Source organism: Salminus brasiliensis, chromosome 25 (genome assembly GCF_030463535.1).
Source record: "Salminus brasiliensis chromosome 25, fSalBra1.hap2, whole genome shotgun sequence".
In the NCBI taxonomy this organism is placed as follows: domain Eukaryota; kingdom Metazoa; phylum Chordata; class Actinopteri; order Characiformes; family Bryconidae; genus Salminus; species Salminus brasiliensis.
The window spans coordinates 12,305,010-12,327,176 of record NC_132902.1 but is presented as its reverse complement, the minus strand read 5'-3'; the positions used below and the strand labels follow the sequence as shown (position 1 = coordinate 12,327,176).

General features: G+C 42.8%; 1 protein-coding gene across 1 annotated transcript in view; it reads right to left on the bottom strand.

Moving 5' to 3' along the window:
• Positions 1–22,167, bottom strand: part of igdcc4 (immunoglobulin superfamily, DCC subclass, member 4) — a 68,875-nt gene that overhangs the window by 20,730 nt on the left and 25,978 nt on the right. Inside the window, exons 4-10 of the mRNA XM_072671669.1 lie at positions 16,954–17,087; positions 8,171–8,302; positions 4,981–5,133; positions 3,581–3,991; positions 3,076–3,240; positions 2,698–2,835; positions 488–652 (exon numbers count right to left, since the gene is read on the bottom strand). Of these exons, the coding sequence (XP_072527770.1) occupies positions 488–652; positions 2,698–2,835; positions 3,076–3,240; positions 3,581–3,991; positions 4,981–5,133; positions 8,171–8,302; positions 16,954–17,087 (1,298 nt within the window). The remainder of the gene's footprint in view (positions 1–487; positions 653–2,697; positions 2,836–3,075; positions 3,241–3,580; positions 3,992–4,980; positions 5,134–8,170; positions 8,303–16,953; positions 17,088–22,167) is intronic.

Below are 22,167 nucleotides of genomic sequence, written 5' to 3'. Positions count from 1 at the left end.
TCATTGCTGTGAAAATGTAATTGCATTCAGTGACAAGAACAATAGTGAAGTCTGGTTTTTGGTTGATCACCACCCCACCTCACCCCCCAACTCCCTAGCTCAGTTCCACTGCTCCACAGCTCAATGCTGGGGGTGTTTTTTACCCCTCTAGCCCACACCTAGCATTCAACATGGTGCCAACAGGTTCATGTATATCTGCTCCAGAGTCCCATTCTACTCGCCAGTGCCGCCCCCCCCCCAGGGACCATGTTTATGTGCGAAGTGGGGTTCCTTGTCTACAGTCTGTGTATGTGTGCGATTTGCATATCTGTGTCAGCAAAGAGTGCTTAAACTTAAAGTAGCTGAATGCATTCATTAGAAGGTGTCCACAAACATTTGGACACGTAGTGCATTTTGACCAGGGGTGCTCAAAATCTTGCTCGTCACTGTATTCCAGACACAGCTTCTTATCCCTAGGGAGTATATGTGCTGTATGCGTGTTACTCACCCTGAGTGAGCTTGGGTGTGTGGTGAATGGCCCACTCTGAAGGCTGGCTAAATCCCGCTCGCGTTCCCGCGGCCATCCGTAGCTGGTAGGTGTGGTTGGGCTTCAGATCTTTCAGGGTGGCCTGCGTCTCATTCCCTCCCACCTCAACTGAGAACACGTCCTCTGCTGAAACACACACGGATGCACACCTCAGAAAGCGGGCAGGCACACGCAAATGCAAATGTGTGCAGCTCGCTGATCCAAGCACAACCACAATGAAACAGGAGTCTTCGCTTCCCCTACTGCTCGCATAGACTTATCCTGACTGCCAAAACCCACCAAAGTGAGTCTTTCCTGTTCATCAGGCATGCAGGAGTTCTAGTAGAGGCAGAAGCAACCAGCCATGACATGAAACACACCCTAACATCTGCCTGTCTCTGTGCTGCTCCAAGCTGATAGAGACACTTGGGAACAGACCCCATTCAAAGACACAAGCTCTCACTAATGCTCACTAACGCACAGTATGAATGTCACTCAAGCAAAAGTCCCGTTCCACTGCTTGTGTGCAGCAAGTCTCGGGCCCTCCATCCAGTACGCCTTTGTTTTCCCTGTTCTAAGAGCATGTTATCATTATGCGCTGCAAGGGGAACCTAAGACCGGGACTGACCACCTACACTCCACTCCAGGCATTTGAGATCATAAGCAATTTACTATTGTCTGATCGCAGCACTTTGCCGCACTGATTTCCCACCAGCACACTGCATGAGCGTGCTTTTAGAAAGAAAGAGCTGATAGTAGTGAAAGAACCTCTTATTTGTGGCGCCTTTCTCCAGTAGCTCATTTAATCACAGCAGGTAACGTGGTAACTCAGAGAAAACAAAAATGTTTCTGCTGAGAATGCTGTAAGAGACATTTTGTCTTAGGGTTTGTGGGGTTTGCTTTGATAAGTCTTCTTTAGAGTTTGGTAGGTCTGGCTTAGTGTTTGGTCAATTTGCCTATGGTTTGGTAGGTCTTTGCTTATTTTGTGGTAGGTCTTCCTTAGGGTTTGGTAGGTCTTCCTTAGGTTTTGGTAGGTCTTCCTTAGGGTTTGATACATTTGCTAATGGTTTTGTAGGTCTCCCTTAGGGTTTGGTATGTCTTCCTTAGGGTTTGGTAGGTCTCCCTTAGGTTTTGGTAGGTCTTCCTTAGGATTTGGTAGGTCTTCCTTAGGGTTTGATACATTTGCTAATGGTTTTGTAGGTCTCCCTTAGGGTTTGGTATGTCTTCCTTAGGGTTTGGTAGGTCTCCCTTAGGGTTTGGTAGGTCTTCCTTAGTGTTTGATACATTTGCTAATGGTTTGGTAGGTCTTCCTACTGGTTTGGTAGGTCTTCCTTAGGGTTTGGTAGGTCTCCCTTAGGGTTTGGTAGGTCTTCCTTACTGTTTGATACATTTGCTAATGGTTTGGTAGGTCTTCCTTATGGTTTGGTAGGTCTTCCTTAGGGTTTGGTAGGTCTTCCTTAGGGTTTGATACATTTGCTAATGGTTTGGTAGGTCTTCCTTAGGGTTTGGTAGGTCTTCCTTAGGGTTTGGTAGGACTTCCTCATGGTTTGGTAGGTCTTCCTTAGGGTTCGATACATTTGCTAATGGTTATGAGTCTGCCTACAAGGAAAAAGGTGAAAAAGCCCACCACACCAAGTGGTGTAGTAAAAACAACCTAAAGCTCAACGCTCAAAAAACAGTAAAGATGTAGATGGATTTCTGCAAGGTTCGTAACCCCTCTGGAAATCCACAACAGTACGGCCCACCATCTCCAAAGACCTTGTTTCCTAGACAAACAACAAGCCTCATAAAAAAAAGAAGAAAAGAAATCTACATTTGTTCTTTCTGTAAACGGTCCAGTCTCAGATCAGTCATCAAGGGCATAATAACCTCATCCATGACTGTATGCTTCATACAGCCTCCTCCAACTTGAAGGCCATATTACAGTGAACTGTGGGTACAGAAGTAAGGCTAGGTGATCAGAATGTACAGCAGCTCTCGGTCCAAGAGCTGCTTGACAACAGGCTAATCAAGCGATATCCAATTTCCATTTGTTCCCATTATAGCAAATTCCAATGAGAAAAGTATAGTAAGATTGATGGGCATCCATATCCAAATAAACTCCTCCCACACGCCACAGTGCTCCCATTAAGAACACAGTGCTTTAGACCATATATATATAGTTCTTTAGACTTTACAGGGCCACAACTCACCTTGCTCTAGTGTGCGGTAGTCGATGCGATAGCGTGTGATGGCTCCCCGGCTCAGCTGCAAGGAAAGGGGCAGCCACATGACTCTGATCTCTGTGGGAGATGTGCTGAGCAGGGACAGCTGTGGTGGGGCACTGGGCACTGCACACAGTAGGACAAATCACATCACAATGTAGAGCTATGAGAAAGCCACCAGATAAGCACTATATTAGGGCTCCATGAGGGCTACTGTGCTAAAGAACATGTTAAGAATCTTTACACTCAGTTTCCTCTTCGCTTTGGTGGAGTATGTTTGAGTAGGCAATCAGTCTAATGGAGCAATGAGCAGAGTGTCATATCTAATCATCTACTCATCTTGCAGCTCCAGAAATCAGCACTCACCATCCTCCAGCATCTCCACGGTGACTGATTGTGATGGGTGGCTGGCGCCCATGGGTGAATAGGCCACCATGTAAAAGGTGTAGGCAGTGTGAGGCTGCAGCTCCTTCACATGGAACTCTGTTGTGTCGTTGTTTACCGCAAACTGATACTCCATGTTATCAGAGCCTGCAAAGAGAAAGGGAAGGAGAGTGTGTTAGTAACACACTGAGCCCAAGCAGACAAGGCTCTGTTTACTGTACCTATACTGCAGTGAAGAGTCTTTGGTATAAGCAGCCAATAACAATGTCGTTACAATCCGGTTCTATTAGATTTAAAATTAAAACTATTAAAAACATCACAAATTCCCAAATCCTAAATTTCAACATGATTTAAAGTATGCATTTTATATTTATTTATTTCTAAATGGGAACTAAAACACACAATTTCTGCAGTAGAGCAACGTCAAGCTGTTGTTTACATCTAAAACAGCCCAAAAATGTTACTTATTTATGCATTTTGAACACACCTGTGGCACGCTGGTAGTGGATGGAGAAGCCAATAACCTGGTCACTGTTGCTTTCGGGGGGGTCCCAGGTGAGCAGTGCTGAGGTGCTGGAGTGGGGGGTGGCCTGCAGGCGCCGTGGCGGGCTGGGCAACCCCTGTTTCACGATGACCAACAGCTTTGCAGTTGCGCAGGCTGTGCCCAGGCTGTTGGAGGCGATGCACTGGTAATACCCTGCGTCTTCCAGCCCAAGCTGGTTAATGAGCAGAACACTGGGGCCCTGAGTCTTGACCCGAGCTGACCACTGCACAGGCTCTCCGTTCTTCAGCCAGTGCAGGACCGGCGCAGGGTCCCCCGAACTATTACACACAAAACGAGCCGTATTCGCCCGGGACAGAGCCCTCGACTCTGGAGGCTCAAGGATGATGGGAGGAGCTGAGAGGAAAGAGGGGGAAAAATTTGAGTAAAGAAGCACACACAAATGGATGGATGGATGATTGGATGGATAGATAAATGGATGATTGGATAGATGAATGGATGAATGATTGGATGGATGACAGATGGATGGATGGATGGATGGATTGATAAGAAGAAAGAAAATGAAAGAAAGAAAAGCAAACAAAAAGTAAAGCAGGACAGATGGAGAAATGGAAGACGGATGGATGGATGGATGAACGGATGGATGGATGATGGATGGATGGATGAACAGATGGATGGATGAATGGATGGATGGATGTACAGATGTTATACAGATGGATGACGGATGGATGGATGTTTTACGAATGGATGGATGGATGGATGGATGGATGGGTGGATGACAGATAGATGTATTGATAAGTGGTATTAAAAAGGAGAGAAAAGCAAACAAAAAGTAAAAAAGGACAGACAGATAAATGACGGATGGATGGATGGATGGAAGAATGCATGGATGGATGGATGGATGGATGGATGGATGGATGGAAGAATGCATGGATGGATGGATGATTGGATGGATGGACGGATTGACAAGTGGCATTAAAAAGAAAAAAGTAAAGAAGGACAGACAGGTGGATGGATGGATGGATGGGTGGATGGATGGGTGGATGGATGGATGGATGGGTGGATGGATGGGTGGATGGATGAGTGTCAAGAAAGTAAAAAAAAGAAAAAGAATGACAGAAAGACGAACATAGCAGGAAAGATGGGAGGATGGATGGACAGATGGATAAAAAAAATAAAGAAAAAGAAAGAAAGACAGACACAACAAGCACAGGAGGAAAGATGGATGAATAGATGAAAGATAGGAGATGCATAGATAGGAGGAAAATTGAAGAAGAAAGTCAGGGTTGTTACATTAGACTCAGTGTGAACAGTGTGTAAACACACACACACACGCTGACAACTCCGAATAATATAAGACTCAATTCCAGCACAGCCTATCTCACCCAGCACGCGGATCTCAGCAGAGGCAGAGACGAACTCGCGGGTTTTGGGCTTGTTGGCGCGGCACACATACACTCCAGCATGGTGAGAGTGTGTGTCTGGGATCACAAGGTTGGTTGCTAGGACAACCACATCTGTGGCAATGGGCCTCCCGTCTGCACCCCAGAGAGGAGGTTATATAAAATGTAAAGAAAAAAGAGAAAAAGCAGAGTTCAAATTAAAGAGCAGACAGTAAACACGCAGAGCTTCTCAACATCAACTCCTCTCTCTGATTCTCTGTAAACTTTCTAAGAAGTATTCTTTTTATAATTTTTTTTTATATAAGCCATCTATGATATTTGTACTGTGTCTTGGAACTAATGCTCCATGTACTGTGGTTCGGATTTCAGCAAATAGATAATTAACATCACAAGTTTACAGTCAGTTTCCAATTACTCTTTACTACTGAGTGATTCTCAGGATTGGGTGCCTTTTACAACAACACTATGTAAGATTTTACCATAAAATAACAGCTTCAAAAGCACTGTGATGCTCCACTGACTGAGAGTAATGTCTCTATCGTTTGCTACTCAGGGCTACTCAGGTATAACTCAGGTATACTGTATAACTCTGGTGAAGCAGGCAGGGCAATACTCGTGGGAACCCGAAGTATTACTCTACCGCCTCAGTCCACATGCTTCCTTTAATTTCAGTGACAGTTCTGTATCTCTCAGCTTGTCCAGAAATGCATGTGTAAAGTAAAAATTACACTTCCTGACTGTAGAGGGAGCCCAGGAGCAAGAAATAGCAATTCTACTGCTGTAGGTTTCTGAGACATATGGTTAATATTATTAAAATCCTCATAAATGATATGATATTTTACTATGTCTTTAGCACATAATGCTAAAAAAAAATGAAAGAATGTCTACTCACATTATCATTAACGTCTTTCACAAAATATGTTTTTTTGAATCTAGGATTTTTTTTAAATACTGCAGCACTTTCTGTTGTCCCCTAGTCACGGATGCAACCCCATAATACATTCATTTCCCATTTTAAAACCATTAAAAATTTCTTACAAATAATGGTTTAGTTTTCCTGACATTAATTTGAGGAAGTGACATCATCAAAGTCTCATGTATCTGCAAAAAATCAAGCTTCTCAACCCAATGTTTGCTAATCGTAGCTAACAAATTCTCATACCAAGAATATCTGGCTTAGGGCCAAGTAGAGCAATATCTGGTGTGCAAACACTGTTTTGTGTCCGCCAGCGTGGAAAGGCATTACCCATTTTTGCACAGGACTCGCAGGATACGCCGATGCTCAACAAGTGATGGAGTAGGTTGAGAAGCGAGGATCATGTGATGTTATGGAGGACACCATCACATCACCAGATATTTAAACAGCACTGAAAACCAGCCACTATAAGAGGTGACCCAGACCAAAAAAAAAACAGACCTTCGGTAATAAACCCAAGTGTATTCAAACATACTCCCAGACTTTTCTAAAAGGAGAAGAAAGGAGGAAGCATCTCAAGCATGTGATGGCAAAGCCAACCAGGCTGTGCTATTAACCAGCAGGTGGCAGTAGTAGACTGCAGAGCCCACATGGAGGTGGTGAGGCGCTGTATTGAATTCTACAGGGACAGACAGACCAGCAGCATCTGCCATGTTAGCCAGCAGACAAAGGAAAAAGCTTAAATTCATCCACACACACACACTTCCTCACTGTTCATGAAGCAAACCAAAGCCACGATGAAGCCGAGCTGATTGTCCACAGACCAGGTGATTACTGCAACACTGAATGGATAGACATGATCTACAGGCACCCTTGAGTTTTTATACGTGTCTATATGAGTGTATGGATATGTATGTTGGGAGTGGTTTAGTGTACTGTGACACCTTTCCCCAACAGCAGATGATCACGATTCTGAATATTAGACGCGTTAACAGATACAATGCGAAATCAGACACAATGTGCATATACTGAGTAGCATCCCTTTTGTCAGAATTTGCAGCTTACACTTTTTGCAGCAGCTGAAAATCCTACAGTTCATTTTTTCCCCCCACACTTCTTTGCAGAAGGCCTCCTCTCTTCTGGCTAGAGGACTATGTGGGTAATTCCAAAAGCCATAGCGGATTTTGAGGTGCACTTTATGGACAAAAGCATTGGGACACCTGCTCATTTGCTCTCAAAATCAAGGGTATTAAATAAAAAGAAGCTTAGCCTTTTGTTGGAGTAACTGTTTCTGCTCTCCAGACGAGGCTTTCTACTAGGAGTATCGCTATGAGGATTCAGTGAAAATAGCATTAGTGAGGTCAAGATGTTGGATGACCACCAACCAGCCTCACCCCGAAAGTACTGGATAAAGCACCATCATTTCAGAGAACACTGTTCCACTGCTCCACAGTTCAATGCTGGTTCAATAGCCTGGATTTAGGCATGGTGCCAATAGGTTCATAGGTTTACCTGCTCCAGAGAGTCGTATTCTGTTGGCAATAATTCTCTACAGGGCCAAGACAAGCGGGGTGTGTGTGGATTTGCTCATCTGTGTCAGCAATGGTGCAATTCAGTTCTCTCCAACCTTGGGGCCACCACATAACCCTAAAGCATGGTAGATCCACCCCCATGCTTCACAGTTGGCAAGGCCAACTTTTCTCTACTTTTCTCTCTTTGCTGATTATGGCAAATTTTGCCACTAATTTAGCGCACAGTTATCCACAGATTTCCTTCTTTTGACTCTTCCATGAAGAATATGTTTGTGCAAGCAACGCTGCACAGTAGAATGATGTACCACCCTCTTGACTCAGCTAAACTATCATGCAGGTTCTTGGCAGTCATATAGGAGTTTCGAGTTACCTGTCTTACCAGCATATATTTTGAAAAATATACTATTATACTATATAATTATATAGTTATATAATTATATAAATTATATATACTATATAATGGTACATATAGCTCTGTAAAAACCCCAAACTCAACACTTGGAGTCCCAGAATTTATGAAGCTTGGAAATTTGATCCAGCTCACAGTTTCTAATTACAACTGGTGACATGTGGTGCGGTATCTTGCATTAAACAGCCATATGCAAAAATGTAGGCACCCCTGGTCAACAAATGACATGTGTTTTTGATACTGGAAGTGTAGATCGGTCACGTTTCCTAAGACGACTGACTGTAAAAGGACAAGTTGTGTGTTGTGTGTTCTTACCCTGTCTACTCCAGGACACAAACGGCTTAGGCTGGCCCTGAGCCATACACTCCAGCACTGCTGGTTGCCCCAGCACCACCGTCAAGTCTCGCGGCGGAGCTGTAATTACCACCTCGCTCTCCTCTGGCGTCCCTGCGCACACACAAAGACAGACATCCAGAATAGAATTATGCATTCTTACCGACATTTATGCATACAAGTATGTGTGTCAGTACATATACACCTAAATGCATTAAAGGCAGATGTGTGAGATCTGGTCAGGAGGCTCCCAGCACAGCATTAAGAACTTACTGCTATCACTAAAGGTCTCATTTGCATTTTCTGGCCTTCTGCAACACAGTATCAGTTCTGCAAAGGCCAATGTTACGTCACCGATGACCAAACACCAGGTAGCGCTTAGGCTTCATATAAATCCAGCAATGTGTGTTTGTGTGTATCTGTATAAATTTCCATGAGAGGGCAGCAGACAGCCAGACAGAAGATACCACAGCTAGCCTTAGTGAAAGTGACTCTAGATCAAACTGCCATTCTGTCAACCCACAGTTTTCTCAAACACTCTCCAAAGGGGCCCGAGTGAACAACAGGGACTGAGCGAGTGAGTAAGAGGGGAGAAGGCATAGAGGCAGAACATGAGAATACAGCTGGGTCACTGTACTGCCCCTAAGCTTGCATAAACTAATACGTAAAACCAACTACCGCACAAGGAACCCATATCTCTAATGGTTTAAAGCCCATAGAAACGGAAAGTGCGATGTGTGTGTGCTGAGCTGCGACTCCGGCAGTCCAAACATTATGGTAATGAAGTGGAAGACGCATGTTGCCGGGGATCCAGTCAGCACATTACGAATTAATCATTCAGATTATATTCAGCCTCCAGAGCCATGGAGCGGAGAATACAAGCCTTCAAAGTGGGTCAGCCCACTCTCTGAAACACAGGTTGGTACACAGGAGTGGTGCGTATGTATGACTGTGTCTGCCTGTCTGGCCGTGTCTGTAACTGTCTGTCCTGTATGTCTTTAACGGCCTGCGTATGTGTTTGTGTCTAGTTTGCAATCTAGTAATCTATCTTTGCAATCTAGTAATCTAGTTTTGCAATCTAGTAATCTAGCTTTGTAATCTAGTAATCGACTATTTTGCGATTAATCGAGTGATAAAAATAAACCTGATTTAATTAAATGAGGAAAAATCAACTTGCTGTCAATCCTTCAGGATATGTTTGACATCTGATGTGAGCTTCTATAATTCAAAATGGGGGACACTAGGCTAACCTCGCTAACTAACACTGGACTTGGATTGTCACCAATTGAATCTCCACAACTACGCATCCAAATTGTTATTTATTTGCCTCAAAAACTTTAACGTTAAAATGATTTAGTTCAATGGCATGGCTACAAAACTGCTCTGTTCTGGTAACTGTCCAGACATGCAGACAGGTTTTTTGGTTTGTTTTAGTCAGTCGTACTAAACCACATGGATTTGTCTGCGGTTCTAAAGTTTTAAAAGAACCTGCCTGGGGTAAGAGGCTCCACTAGTGGCATGAACTCCACAAGACCTCTGAAGGTGTCCTGCGGTGTCTGCCACTAAGATGTTAGCCGCAGACCATTTAAGTCCTGTAAGTTGTGAGGTGGGGCCTCCGTGGATCAAATCAATGAACCTTAAGTGCCCATGACGCTGTCACCGGTTGATTGGTTGTCCTTTCTTGGAGCACTTTTGGTAGGTACTGACCACTGCATACTAGAAAAATCCCACAAGACCTGCCTGATGTTTTGTTTCTGGTGCCCTGGTCCAGTCAGTCGTCCAGCTGGGATAGTGCGGCTCTTGTCAAAGTGGCCCGGATTATTATGGTTTGACCATTTTCCTGCTTTTAACACCATCCTTACCTTCAAGAACTGACTGTTCGCTTGCTGTCTAATATATCCACCCCTTGGATTTTCACTTTACTGGACACTGATGATAATGTTATGGCTAACTGGTGTAATGTGATGCAATTTTATCTAACTTCTACTATGAAAACAGTTGCTACTATAAAAGAATTTAAACAAGGCGATACTAATTAGTCAGCAAATTATTATTCAACAGGTCAAAAACACATCAGGCATGTATGTGACTCTGTAAAGCAGCCAGCCAATAAGAAGCCTTATTCTGCTTTTTTTTTCTCTGCTCTTCCCACAACCCCCTTATAATTCTGTTTTATTTTCTATCTAAATGCATAATTCACTCTAATCCATTAACGCAAAATTTGATCTACAGCCCCCAACAACTTTCTGGAGAATAAACCCCAGGAATGTCATTATCCATGTGCAATTTCAGACCACAGTCATTCAGTAAATGTGTGGAGATTAGATTTGGCCCATTTTGATCAGGAAAGAAAATAAGGTGAGGGGAGGATACTTTAGGTGCAAAATAAATTCCCTCAAAGTCGCCTGGTAAATACACCCCTGTGACAACACTTAAAACACTGTTGAACTAAATCATAAAAATGGCCCCTTTTGCCATCTGTAATTCTGACCGGTACTGTCTCAGCTTTTGTTCACACATCGACTTCCTGGTTATGGCCTGGGTGTTCAATTCAATTTATTTACACCGTGAATGAAATCCGGGCCCGAGCAAGCCAGTGGCATCAGGGGCAAGCAGAGATGTCCAGTAAGGAAGTAGATGTACTTCACTACTGTACTTAAGCACTAAAATACTGTATCTGTATCTACTGGAGGATTATTGTTTTCTCCTACTTCCACTTGTACTTCACTACATACTGTGGATGAGTTTAATAGTTTTGCTGTGTTACATTGTTGATGTGCTGCATCGTTACTCACTACAATTGTAAAAATGGTACCAATCATTTCAAACCCTCATTATCATCACGCCAGAGCGGTAGACGGCGCTGTCTCCGGGTTTGATGAAGCCGCCTCAACACTGAGCAGAACAAGCGATCAGGCCGTGAGCGTGCATGCTGCTGTTCTTCCTCTCACTCCGCTGCTGCAGTGAGGACACTAACGCTGGAGCTTTTCTAGCTTTTCCAGATGGAGGAAGAACCACCAGAAGAGACACCATCCTCACCACCTTCACATACTCGTATGTGTCCGAATGGCCTGAGATCTTTTAGCTGTAGTTTAGTTTACAGAGAGTGAAGCTCAGGGATTTAAGCTGCTCTCCTCGCTGAGTCAGTTCAGTTCAGCCTTTCTCTTGGGCGAGTTTGTTTAGAGAGTTCATTGAAGTAATAATAGAGTAATAATTGAGTAATATAGTACAGTCTTCAAGACAGTCCTTAAGTCTGAGCATTTGAAATAATATAAACAATGATACTCAAACTTTTGACTGCTTTCTGTAATTACTACAGAACACAATACTTATACTTGTATGTTTTACTTTCAGTACTTAAGCAGTACATTTTAGAATAAACTACTTGCAATACTTAAGTACAAAAAATGTTGAATACTTTAGTACTTAAGTATGGAGCTTAAAGGACACTTCTACTCAAGTCACGTTTTTTTGTTAGAGCACTCAAGTCTGGGTCTCTAGTACTTTATACATGTCTGATGGCAAGGGGAAAACTCCCTCAGATCAAGAGGAAGAAACCTTTAGAGGAACCAAGACTCAGAAAGGGGAACCCATCCTCTGCAGGTCGACACTGGAAAGCAAAATAATAAGAATATCAGGAAAAACAACAATGAAATAAAACTGAATTAAGATGTCCCATCAAGCCATACGTTTGATGCAGGTGAGTGAGATGATATGGTTAATGTAGATAAGCAGTCACAAGCATAGTCATGCAGTAAGGTGCGGATGGATCAATGCAAGGCCCCACAGCAGGACAGCGGGCAGTAGGGTGTTGGGTGCTACGTCTAGTGCGGGTGAACTACTCGGTCAATTTCAGCTTCTGCACACATTCACACTTAAACACTTTCTGTTCACTTACCCATAAACACCGGAGTAAAAGTATGTGTAAAAGAGGTGAAAAAACATCTTTGAAGGGGGTGAACACTTACTTTCCTAAGCTTCCATGCTCTTAGCTAGAGACTCCTGCATGAGTGTTTTATTGGGTGTCAATGAACAGTAGGATTACATTGAACACTGTGTTCCATATTATTATGCAAGAGACATATCATTGATTTTCAGTAAAAAAATATTTTTAGTTTTTCCAAAGTTTGTTTCCTTTTCCATATTTGAAAAGGTGGGAAAGATTCAAGTTTAAATCCCGACCTATGCCGCTTTGCCATCAGCGCCCAGAGTCAGAAAGAGCACAATCAAGCTCTTATATGATGTTGGCCGGCACAGGCGTGTGTTAGCTGGTGTGATGGAGCTGGGGACCCGGCGCCCAGCATGTCGGCTGCCTGGCAAAGAGGCGGTGGCTGGCTTTGCATGTATGGGAGGAGATGTGTTAAGTCTTTACCCTCCAAGTGTTGGGAGCATTGCTAGTGCTAGGAGGAGTTATGAACAGGTGGCTTAACTGGCAGTACCAAATTGGGAGGAAAAAGGCCAACAAAAATTCTACAAAAAAAAGAAAAAACAAGTCACAGTTATCGTGAGTTACAGTGGTGAGACAGAAAGATCTTTCTAAATAGTACATAGTACATGTCAATGATTGACATTTCACTAAACCTAGAAGATCATCAACTGTAAAAGGATTTGTAAGCGATTCAGAGCACTTGTTTAAAGTTTGAAGCTGCTGGTGTCTCTGGAGGCTGGCAGTTGCAGAGCTCAAGAGAGAAATGTGTGCAATGGGCTCAGGAATACAGACGAATTCAGCAGTAACTTGAATGGGCCAGATGTATGGAATTGTGAATGGATAGCAAATGGCTAGCCTGTTCTGACAAAACGGTGACGTCAGCAAGGAGGTGGTGCAGTGATGATTTGGGCTGGAATTATAAAAATATAAATACAATTTTATAAAATGATAAAATATAAATGTAATGCAGAACATGGGACTGTGGCCACCACTAACCAATGACCACAGTGACCTGTTGAGCAGCATCCTGAACCTGTGGAGCATCCTAAAACAGAAGACCTATGAAGGTAGGCAACACTGGACGACAATTATTTACAGATAATTGCAAATGACTCTTAATGTAAAAATACAATGTGCAATACCCCCCCCCCACACACACGTGCAATTAAGAGTCATTTGCAATTATCTGTAAATAATCTGTAAATAATATTGTTATTGCTTTTTCCTTCTATTAGTTATATTGTGTATATAGTGGTAATTTATCTACGTTTTGTTTGAGTGTCTTGCTATCCCTTTTCTGCTGTGACACTGACAATTTCCCCACTGTGGGACTAATAAAGGATTATCTTATCTTATCTTATCTTATTTTACTATACCTCAAAACAGTGGTTAGGCAACTTGACAGCACTGCTAAGTAAACTACAGGCAAAAATGATACACTGACCGACAGACATTAAAATATATTAAAGACATCTCAATGAAGGGCTCATACCTTAAAATATAACCTAATCTGTACATACATTTTTTTATTAAAAAAAAAAGATCTGTCTATGGCTTGAAAATCCATCAGATTTCTGTTTTGAGGTAATTGATTTTGGAAGAAAGAATGAATGAGAACATGTCCCAATACTTTTGTCCACACAGTGTATTTAAAATATATATGGGATGTGTGATCGTCACAATGGGTAAACAAGACACAGTATGAAATGTGTGTGTGTGTGTGTGTGTGTGTGTGTGTGTGTGTGCATGTTTATGAACAAGACACTATTGTTAGCCCAAAGCCCATGTTGCACAAACACTGACAAGAGAAATGCATCCCCAAGCCACACACACACACATACACACACACACTCAACCAGCCAAGAACATGTTCTGTTGTATGTATTGGTCTGTGCATGGCTCTGGCTCGCTGTCTTTATTCAAGTGATTTTATTAAACCTGACATTCACACACCCCCTCTCTCTCTCTCTCTCTCTCTCTCTCTCAATTACACACACACACACACACACACAAAGACAGTGTGTTAAAAGCAGCCTGTTTAGAAGTGAGGACCAGAAAAATGTCCTCACCTGGACTACTTTAAATTTATGTTACCCAGTGTTTCAAGACACAAGACATTCTTATTCTAGGACTTTTCAAGCATTCCTAAAGGCCTACTAAAAGCTGTGCACTGTCTGAGAATTGTATTGGAAACGTATAAACAAACGATTTGGTCACACATGACCATCCTGACCATTCGAGGCATGAAGTCTGGAGGCGTCCAGTAAGCTGTGAGGTGGGGCCAATTAAATATTAATTGAAACTACTATGTAACGACATAATGACTAATGACAGCTTTTTTTTTAAGATATTTCACTTATTATTACAAAATTAATGTAAAAAAATCTTTATTTCTTTTTTTTGAGACATTTAGCTCAAATAATTTAATAAATACAACTTCAATAACAAGAATTAAAACCATTAAGGAACCATTAAGGTCATGTTTGAAGTATTAATAAAGGCAACAAGTAATTAGGTGTGCGTAACCTTATAAGCTGCTATCTACACCACAGCTTTAAGGCAACCTATTTCTTTATCCTCAACATTATATTACAAATAAGATATACATATTTTTATATGTACATACACACACTACACACTATATAAATATATACATCTATAGAGTGACATGTGAATCACTTCCTGCTCGATTTTTTCAATGCAGAACTCCATCATCAGTAATAACTAATTCTACTTAACTGATATTAACATATTAACACACACCTCTCACACTCATAACTACTCCACTATACTACTACCCAACATTTACTGCTTGTAAAAATGCAACAAACAACAATAAAGACAGCCAACGTGCTCTTGATTAAATGACTTCAAATTATGATCATCATACTGTACTGTACTGTACTGTACTAACGCATTATACCCATAGGGGGCACCATTTTCTCTCCTTTATTCTTTCTTTCTTTCATTCTCTCTCTCTTTCACTCTTTCTGTCTCTCCTTTTCCCCATCCCAATCCCCCTCTCTCTCGCTCGCAGGTAATCAATGCATACTGCAACAAACAAAGACCTCCTCCGCAGAGGCCACTTCCACACGAGGCACAAAGAAGCCCACCGCACTGCTGTAGAGTGTGTTTCTATTCAGACCCCACTCAACATGAAGAAGAAAAAAAACGGCCGGCAAAGCAATCCATCTCCTCTACTGTTAACACACTAATTTGTGCTCCGCGGTCGTCTTTTCACATCACCGGCTGTGATCAGGCTGCTCTCATTCTTCTCTCTCTGATGGAGATTACATTCACTCTAATAAGAGAACACTGGACACTGGAGGAGATGAGCTGCAGTGAGGCATTGGGGTCGCCACAAGTGAGTGTTTACAAATACAATAGGTATAAAAATATTGATTTTCAACATACAGCCCTTGGTTATTAATCACAGGGTTGTGTGTTCGATACCCGGGTCCACTGAGGTGCAGCTATTGGGCTATAGAGCAAGGCCCTTAACCCTCTCTGCTCCAGGGGCACTGTAGCATGGCTGAAGAGCAGCATTTCAATGTACTGTACAAGTAAGTATATATGACAATGAAGGCACATTATTACATTATTCTCTGTCCCCGTGGAGACGTATTGCCAATACAATAGGACTCTCTTGAGCAGATAAACATGAACCTATTGGCACCATGCTGCCTAATGCCAGAGGCTAGAGGGGTATAAAGCCCCCCAGCATTGAGCTGTGGAGCAGTGGAAGAACTGTGTTCTCTGGAATGATGATGGTTGGTGCTCCATCTGTACTTTTGGGGATGAAGTGGGGTGGTGATCATCCAACATTCTGACCCCACTCACGCTCTTGGTGCTGAATGCAATCAAATATTCCTGATGGTGCCTGATGTGCTTCCATGTGATCTATGAGCTTTTCCCCCTGCAATATTCTCATCTCATCAAGTCTACCCCAGTCACCCAATGCTTTCATTACTTGGGAGTAAAGTACTTCTGATAACAGGGCCCATGCTTAGACAGTTAGGCCATTTACATGCTTTTTAATATATTGTTGCATTCACGCAAAACCCTTGTAGCTCCAAAATAGCAACTTCTTCATTTTTAATGGAAGTCAATGTAAAAAGATTTGATCCCAAGTCAACTTGGAGCATTTCTATTGGTCCGCTCATTATGAAAATTCCATACGTTGTAGAGAACAGCTACCAGATTAAAATGATCACAGTAAGTGAAAAACATTGGAGACAAAAAAGCCTTCCAATGAATCAAACCCAAATTCTATGGTTTCTTCTATACATTTGTAGATCAGATCAGATTTAGCTTTGGTTGTGTGGTTCAACTAACACTAGGATAGTGATGCATTTAGAATTTGCAAAAAAAATGGTACTTATTATTTAATGGGTAACTATGTAGTAATTACGAGTAACGTAGGGACACACTTTGCAAGTACATCTAATCTAATATCTTATATCTAGTATCTACAGTATCTAATGCCAAAATGACCAAGTATGTACAGTAATACTTAGTGCTTACAAGTAAACATTTGTATCCAGATGTTGCAAGTATGGAAGTTCAGAGTAACTAAAGTGATAAATACCAGCTACACTATATGGACAAAAGTATTGGGACGTCTGCTCAGTCATTGTTTCCTCTGAAATCAATGGTATTGGTCCGCTCATTATGAAAATTCTATACGGTGTAAAGAACAACTACCAGATTAAAATGATCACAGTAAGTGAAAAACAATGGAGAAAAAAAGCCTTCCAATGAATCAAACCCAAATTCTATGGTTTCTTCTAGACATTTGTTCTGTAATGTGTTTGCATGTGCGTATGAGTGTTGGTACCTGGCGTGACCGTGAGCGAAGCATCTTGGCTGTAGCGTTTGCGAACAGAGTTTGATGCCACACAGCGGTACAGACCCTCATCCTCTTTACTGACCCCCAAAATCTGCAGCACGCCATTGGGGAGAGTTACATACCTGTAGGGGAGAGAGATTATAATGCAGATGTAAAAAATTCATTCCTCAAGCAACGGGCAATAAACGCCAGCACTGGAGGGGCTGCACCTTCAACTGTGGTCCAGCACAATAAGACTGATAAGATCTTCCCTAGGACTAAATCGTTACACTATACGGACAAAAGTATTGGGACACCTGCAAATCAAAGGAATTATTTATCCTGCTTTTATTGGAGCAACTGTCTCTACCGACCAAAGAAGGGTTTCTACTAGATTCTGGAACACCCCACCCCATCCCCATCTCCATCTAATCTCCAATGTATTGGATGGAGCACCTTCATTCCGGAGAACACAGGTCCACTGCTCCAGCTCAATGCTGGGGGGGGGGGGGGGTGTTATGCTCTTGTAGCCCATGCCTGGCATTAGGCATGGTGCCAATAGATACATTTTTATCTTCCGGTCTTTGTCTTTACCTTGTCTGTTGTCCTATTCTATTGGCAATCCTTCTCTACAGGGACAAGACAACCTGTGAGTGTCTGCATTTGCACATCTGTGTCAGCAGTGGGTAGCTGAATGCATTCATTAGAAGGGGTGTCCACAAACATTTGGACATAAAGTGCACTTTAAGTTGCACCTGTTGCTGATACAGAAGTGTACAAGCACACCTTACACACTGAAGAGATCTTGGAAGGGTACATTTTTCAAATTTTTATTCCAACTGTGGCATTAAATAAATTCCTCATGTAGGGGAGATGGGTTTTAGGGGCTTTGAGGGGCAGTTCAGAACAACACCTCACCTCGCTGCATCTAATGGCAGCTAAGTACGCATCAAGCAGTGTGTCAAACAGAGGCCTCAAATGACAGCAGAGATGGGGTGCTGAAAGCCCAGGAATAGGGCCAAACTACCTGTCAACAATGTGAATGCAACGGGAAGGTCTAAATGTAGGTCAGCGACCACTGTATGTCTCATAGTTGGTTAAAAGCTGACCGCTACCAGGCCTTCACCTGTCAATATTTATCTCCCTCTTTCTATCATCTCATCTCTCTTGTGGTATCATGGCGGCCCTGGATGAGAGCTCAGGTTGCAGCGCTGGTCCTCCACCACTACCACCCCCCTCCCCCCCACCAGCCCATTCCACAAACCACCGCAAAACCTTGGAGACCTTGGGCTTCACCGTCCTGCTCTCAGACCTTTCAGGAATCGCATTATAGCCTATTAATCCAGGAGACAGATCGCTGTCTGTGGGAAACACAGTCCGAAAGGCCACGCTGTCTGAGGCTTAATGTGTGTGTGTGTGTGTGAGTGTGTGTGTGTGTGGGCTGCATGACTCATTGGTTCACTGCTATATGATTTAGGCAGCAGGGGTTGAGTCAGGACAGCACAGTATCAGAGCGAAAAGCCCAGCCAACTCAGGTGGCAATCAGCCCATGCATGCACCACCCACAAATGCCTTAGCTCTTGGCAACTGCTGCAAAGTTGGACATGCTTAAAATAATGCTTAATTTATGTGTGTGAAAAATCATACTGTAGGATAGATCAGATTTAGCTTTGGTTGTGTGGTTCAACTAACACTAGGATAGTGATACATTCAGAAAAATAATGAATAAATTCAAAACATAATGGTACTTACTTATTATTTAATGGATAACTATGTAGTAATTACGAGTAATGTAGGGACACACTGTGCAAGTCCATCTAATCTAATATCTAGAATCTAGTATTGTTTGAGGTCACAAATTTTCCATTTGTGCACAGAGGAACCCATTAATGAGCAGTTGTCCCAATACATTTGTCCAAATGCTGTATTTTTTTATTAAAATATGATTTAAGGGCGTCACACTAAATGACAACAAAGCTTCATACTCTGGAAAACAAATATTTGAACAATTCTGAGACCAAACAATTACCATGTGCACATGTCAGGGGCAGATTTTACAGGGGGCTTCAGGAGTACTGGTAATGACATTAAACGACAACAAATGTAGTTCATCATAAAATAAATAAAGCTTTCAAAGCGCTTAAAATGAGTATTTTGTCATTGTTTAATGAAAACGTGCATCTCCAAATGAGCAAAAATGCTCTTAAATCTGAATGGAAGTCAAAATGGTGGGCATCCAACTCCAGCAACCGGGGAGCAGAGAGGGTGAAGGGTCTTGCTCAAGGGCCCAGCAGTGGCAGTGGCTTGCCGAGCCCGGGAATCGAACCCACAACCATGCGCAACATCTCACTCATTCAGTTGAAGGCTTGAGTTATAAATGCAAGCTCAAAGCCAGTTTAAAAGCCAAAGCCAACGCACCTTTGTGGCATTTAGTGACCCTGCATTCAGCGGAATCGGAGCTTCTTTACATGGGGTCGGCCGTAAAGGCTATTGGCTTGCTTGTTAGTACAGCTTCACGTCTATCTAAGGAAGCTAATGTTTTTCTTCCATAAAGGCTTATTCAAACCTGGGGTCTAAACTTGGGATTCATGTATGCAGGGACATATACATCAGAGATGAAGCCTTGAAAATACAAAGAACACATTGTACTTCAGAGAGAGAGGGAGAGAAATGCAGCACAGACCAGACTCAAAAAGTGATCTCTACAATACGATGCAGTGTTATTCCGGTGTAGCCCGCAGGATTTCAGCACTGGGTCTACACAACATCGCACTGTGCTTTGTGTGAACCGATTCACGGATTCTAAAGCCTCAGTTATGCCCCTGTTTTTAATGCAAGCCCAAAGTCCGTTTTAAAGCCAAAGCCAACGCACTTTCGTCCATTTACTCGTGCGCGGACTTGGCATTGACCAGCTTTCAGTGAGCTGAGAGTGGTAGGTATTTCACACCTTTGAACAAGTCACCTGGCCTTCTGATACCTGAATACGGTGCGAATAGCTTCTGTCTGGCTGAAAGTGCAGACAAAGACAGACAAACCTTTTTTATTTTTTTTTTATTGGAATGATTCACAGTTGAAGGCCAATTGTCCTCGTTAGATCAACGTCTTTCGTCTGTGTAAATATGAGTGGCAGACAGTTTGTTTTTTTACATTAAAACAGTATAAAGGTTCTGGCTGCTTGTAATGGTCCATCCAGAGTGAGTTTTTCTCTTTTTTTCTGTGATTTCTGCGTTTCTGGGATGCACTGTATGTTGTAGGAACTCTAATTAGTAACCAGAGGGGGCAGTGGTGGCTCAGCAGTTAGAGCGCCGGGCTATCGATAACAGGGTTGTGGGTTCGATTCCTGGGCTCGGCAAGCTGCCACTGTTGGGCCCTTTACCCTCTCTGCTCCCCGGGTGCTGGAGTTGGCTGCCCACCGCTCGGGGTGTGTGTGTGTACTCACTGCCCCTAGTTCACTAGTGTGTGTGTGTGTGTGAGTGTGTTCACTACCACAGATGGGTTAAATGCGGAGGACACATTTCCCTGTACATAGTACAGTGACAAATACGTGCACCTTTAGATTTATGAGTAGAATTAAGGCCGACTGCTGCATCACTTTTAAAGCTGAAGTGGGTGAGTGTCATTTATAATCCTTATGATTTAAGGGGACTGGAAACTTTTGGCAATCCTTAGACGGGCTGTCAGCCGTGCACCGTGCCGCTTCATTCAGAGTGTGTCGGTGTGTCTTTGCATTTACATTTGTACATTACATCTGTGGCATTTAGCTGACGCTCTTATCTAGAACGACTTACAGGGCAGTGTTAGGAGTCTTGCCCAAGGACTCGTATTGGTGTAGCGCACCAAGACTGGGAATTGAACCCTGGTCTCCCACATGGGGTAATAGTTCATGGCAGCTAGTGGTTTTTTCCTGTTGCGCCACACCAACCAACCACTTTGCTATGGTAATGTCGGGAAAAATGTAGCACCTTGCATGACTCAAAATGGGTGTGTTTTGGGCGTAACGTGCAATAAACCAATCAGCACATCACTTTCCATTCCCTATAAGAGCCAGATGCAGTCTGACTTTGTTGGATTGCTATTTTAATGGCGCATCACGTTCAGTCTGGACAGGCTTGCTGCAGCAGTGGAGCGTCTCGCCTCTAGAATAATGTTATTTTATTTTCTATTCTGTTTATTGTTGATATCAAAGTTTTGCTATGGGTTTCTGCACTGCTGCATGTCTATGTGTGTGTAACAAGTGGGGGGTTTACGCACGTTGGGCTGCACGTGCCTGTGTTGACAATTCACTACAAAGATAGCAATGAATGTCTGCCTGTTGACGTCAGCCTAGGTTGTTTTCAGTCAGTGGCGCACCTGTGTTTTGCGTTGCCTAGATACCAATACACCAGAAATGTACCTGAACACACCTAATATTGAGACCACCATGCCCATCGACGTAGATATATTCACAAGCACTGCTGCTATTGAAACGACGCAGGGGGGGGGGTGTGAAAATAGACTGTTGGCGGGATGTAAGACAGCAATGAGCCTCGCGATGTGCCTTGCGCAGGGTGTACGATGGGACCCTATGTGTGTGTGTGTCTATATATCCCGTCACTGTCAAGGTAAAAACCTTGTAAGTCCACTAAATCCACCGTTTTAATATAATTTAAATCTTGCAGTTGTTCTTTACAATACAACAAAATGTTATGGACCAAATAGACCAATAGAAACGCTCCAAAATGAAATGAACAAAATCTTTTTCCTCCAGTAAAAGTTAGGAATTTTTTTGAGGTGTCATGCAGCTCCACCGAAGTTACACAGTGCAGTAGGCGGGTAATGACAGTCAGTGTATTATTAACATGATTTTAGAATGATTCTTTTAGGATTAATAACTACATCATTTTGCAGTAGGCACTGTCCACATGTTTCTGATATGAGATAGTAGAGGTCAGGACATTCCAAGAAAAAAGGGCCATTCCAAAAGCTTACTGTTAGCCTGCTTTATCCAATCTACAGCTACTTTCGGGGTCATTGTCCAGTTTGAACATCCAACTGGGCCCAAGTTTCAACCATTCAGCCGATGGTTTGAATTATGAGTTCTGAGGGAGTTGCACTTCTTCCTTATTCCAACCACTCTGCAAAACAGCCTCAGAGCAGGATGCTACCACCACCATGTTTAACAGTTACAGGTACAGTGTTCTTGCGGATGCCTCACCATTACTCTTTCATCATGGCGGACCTGTA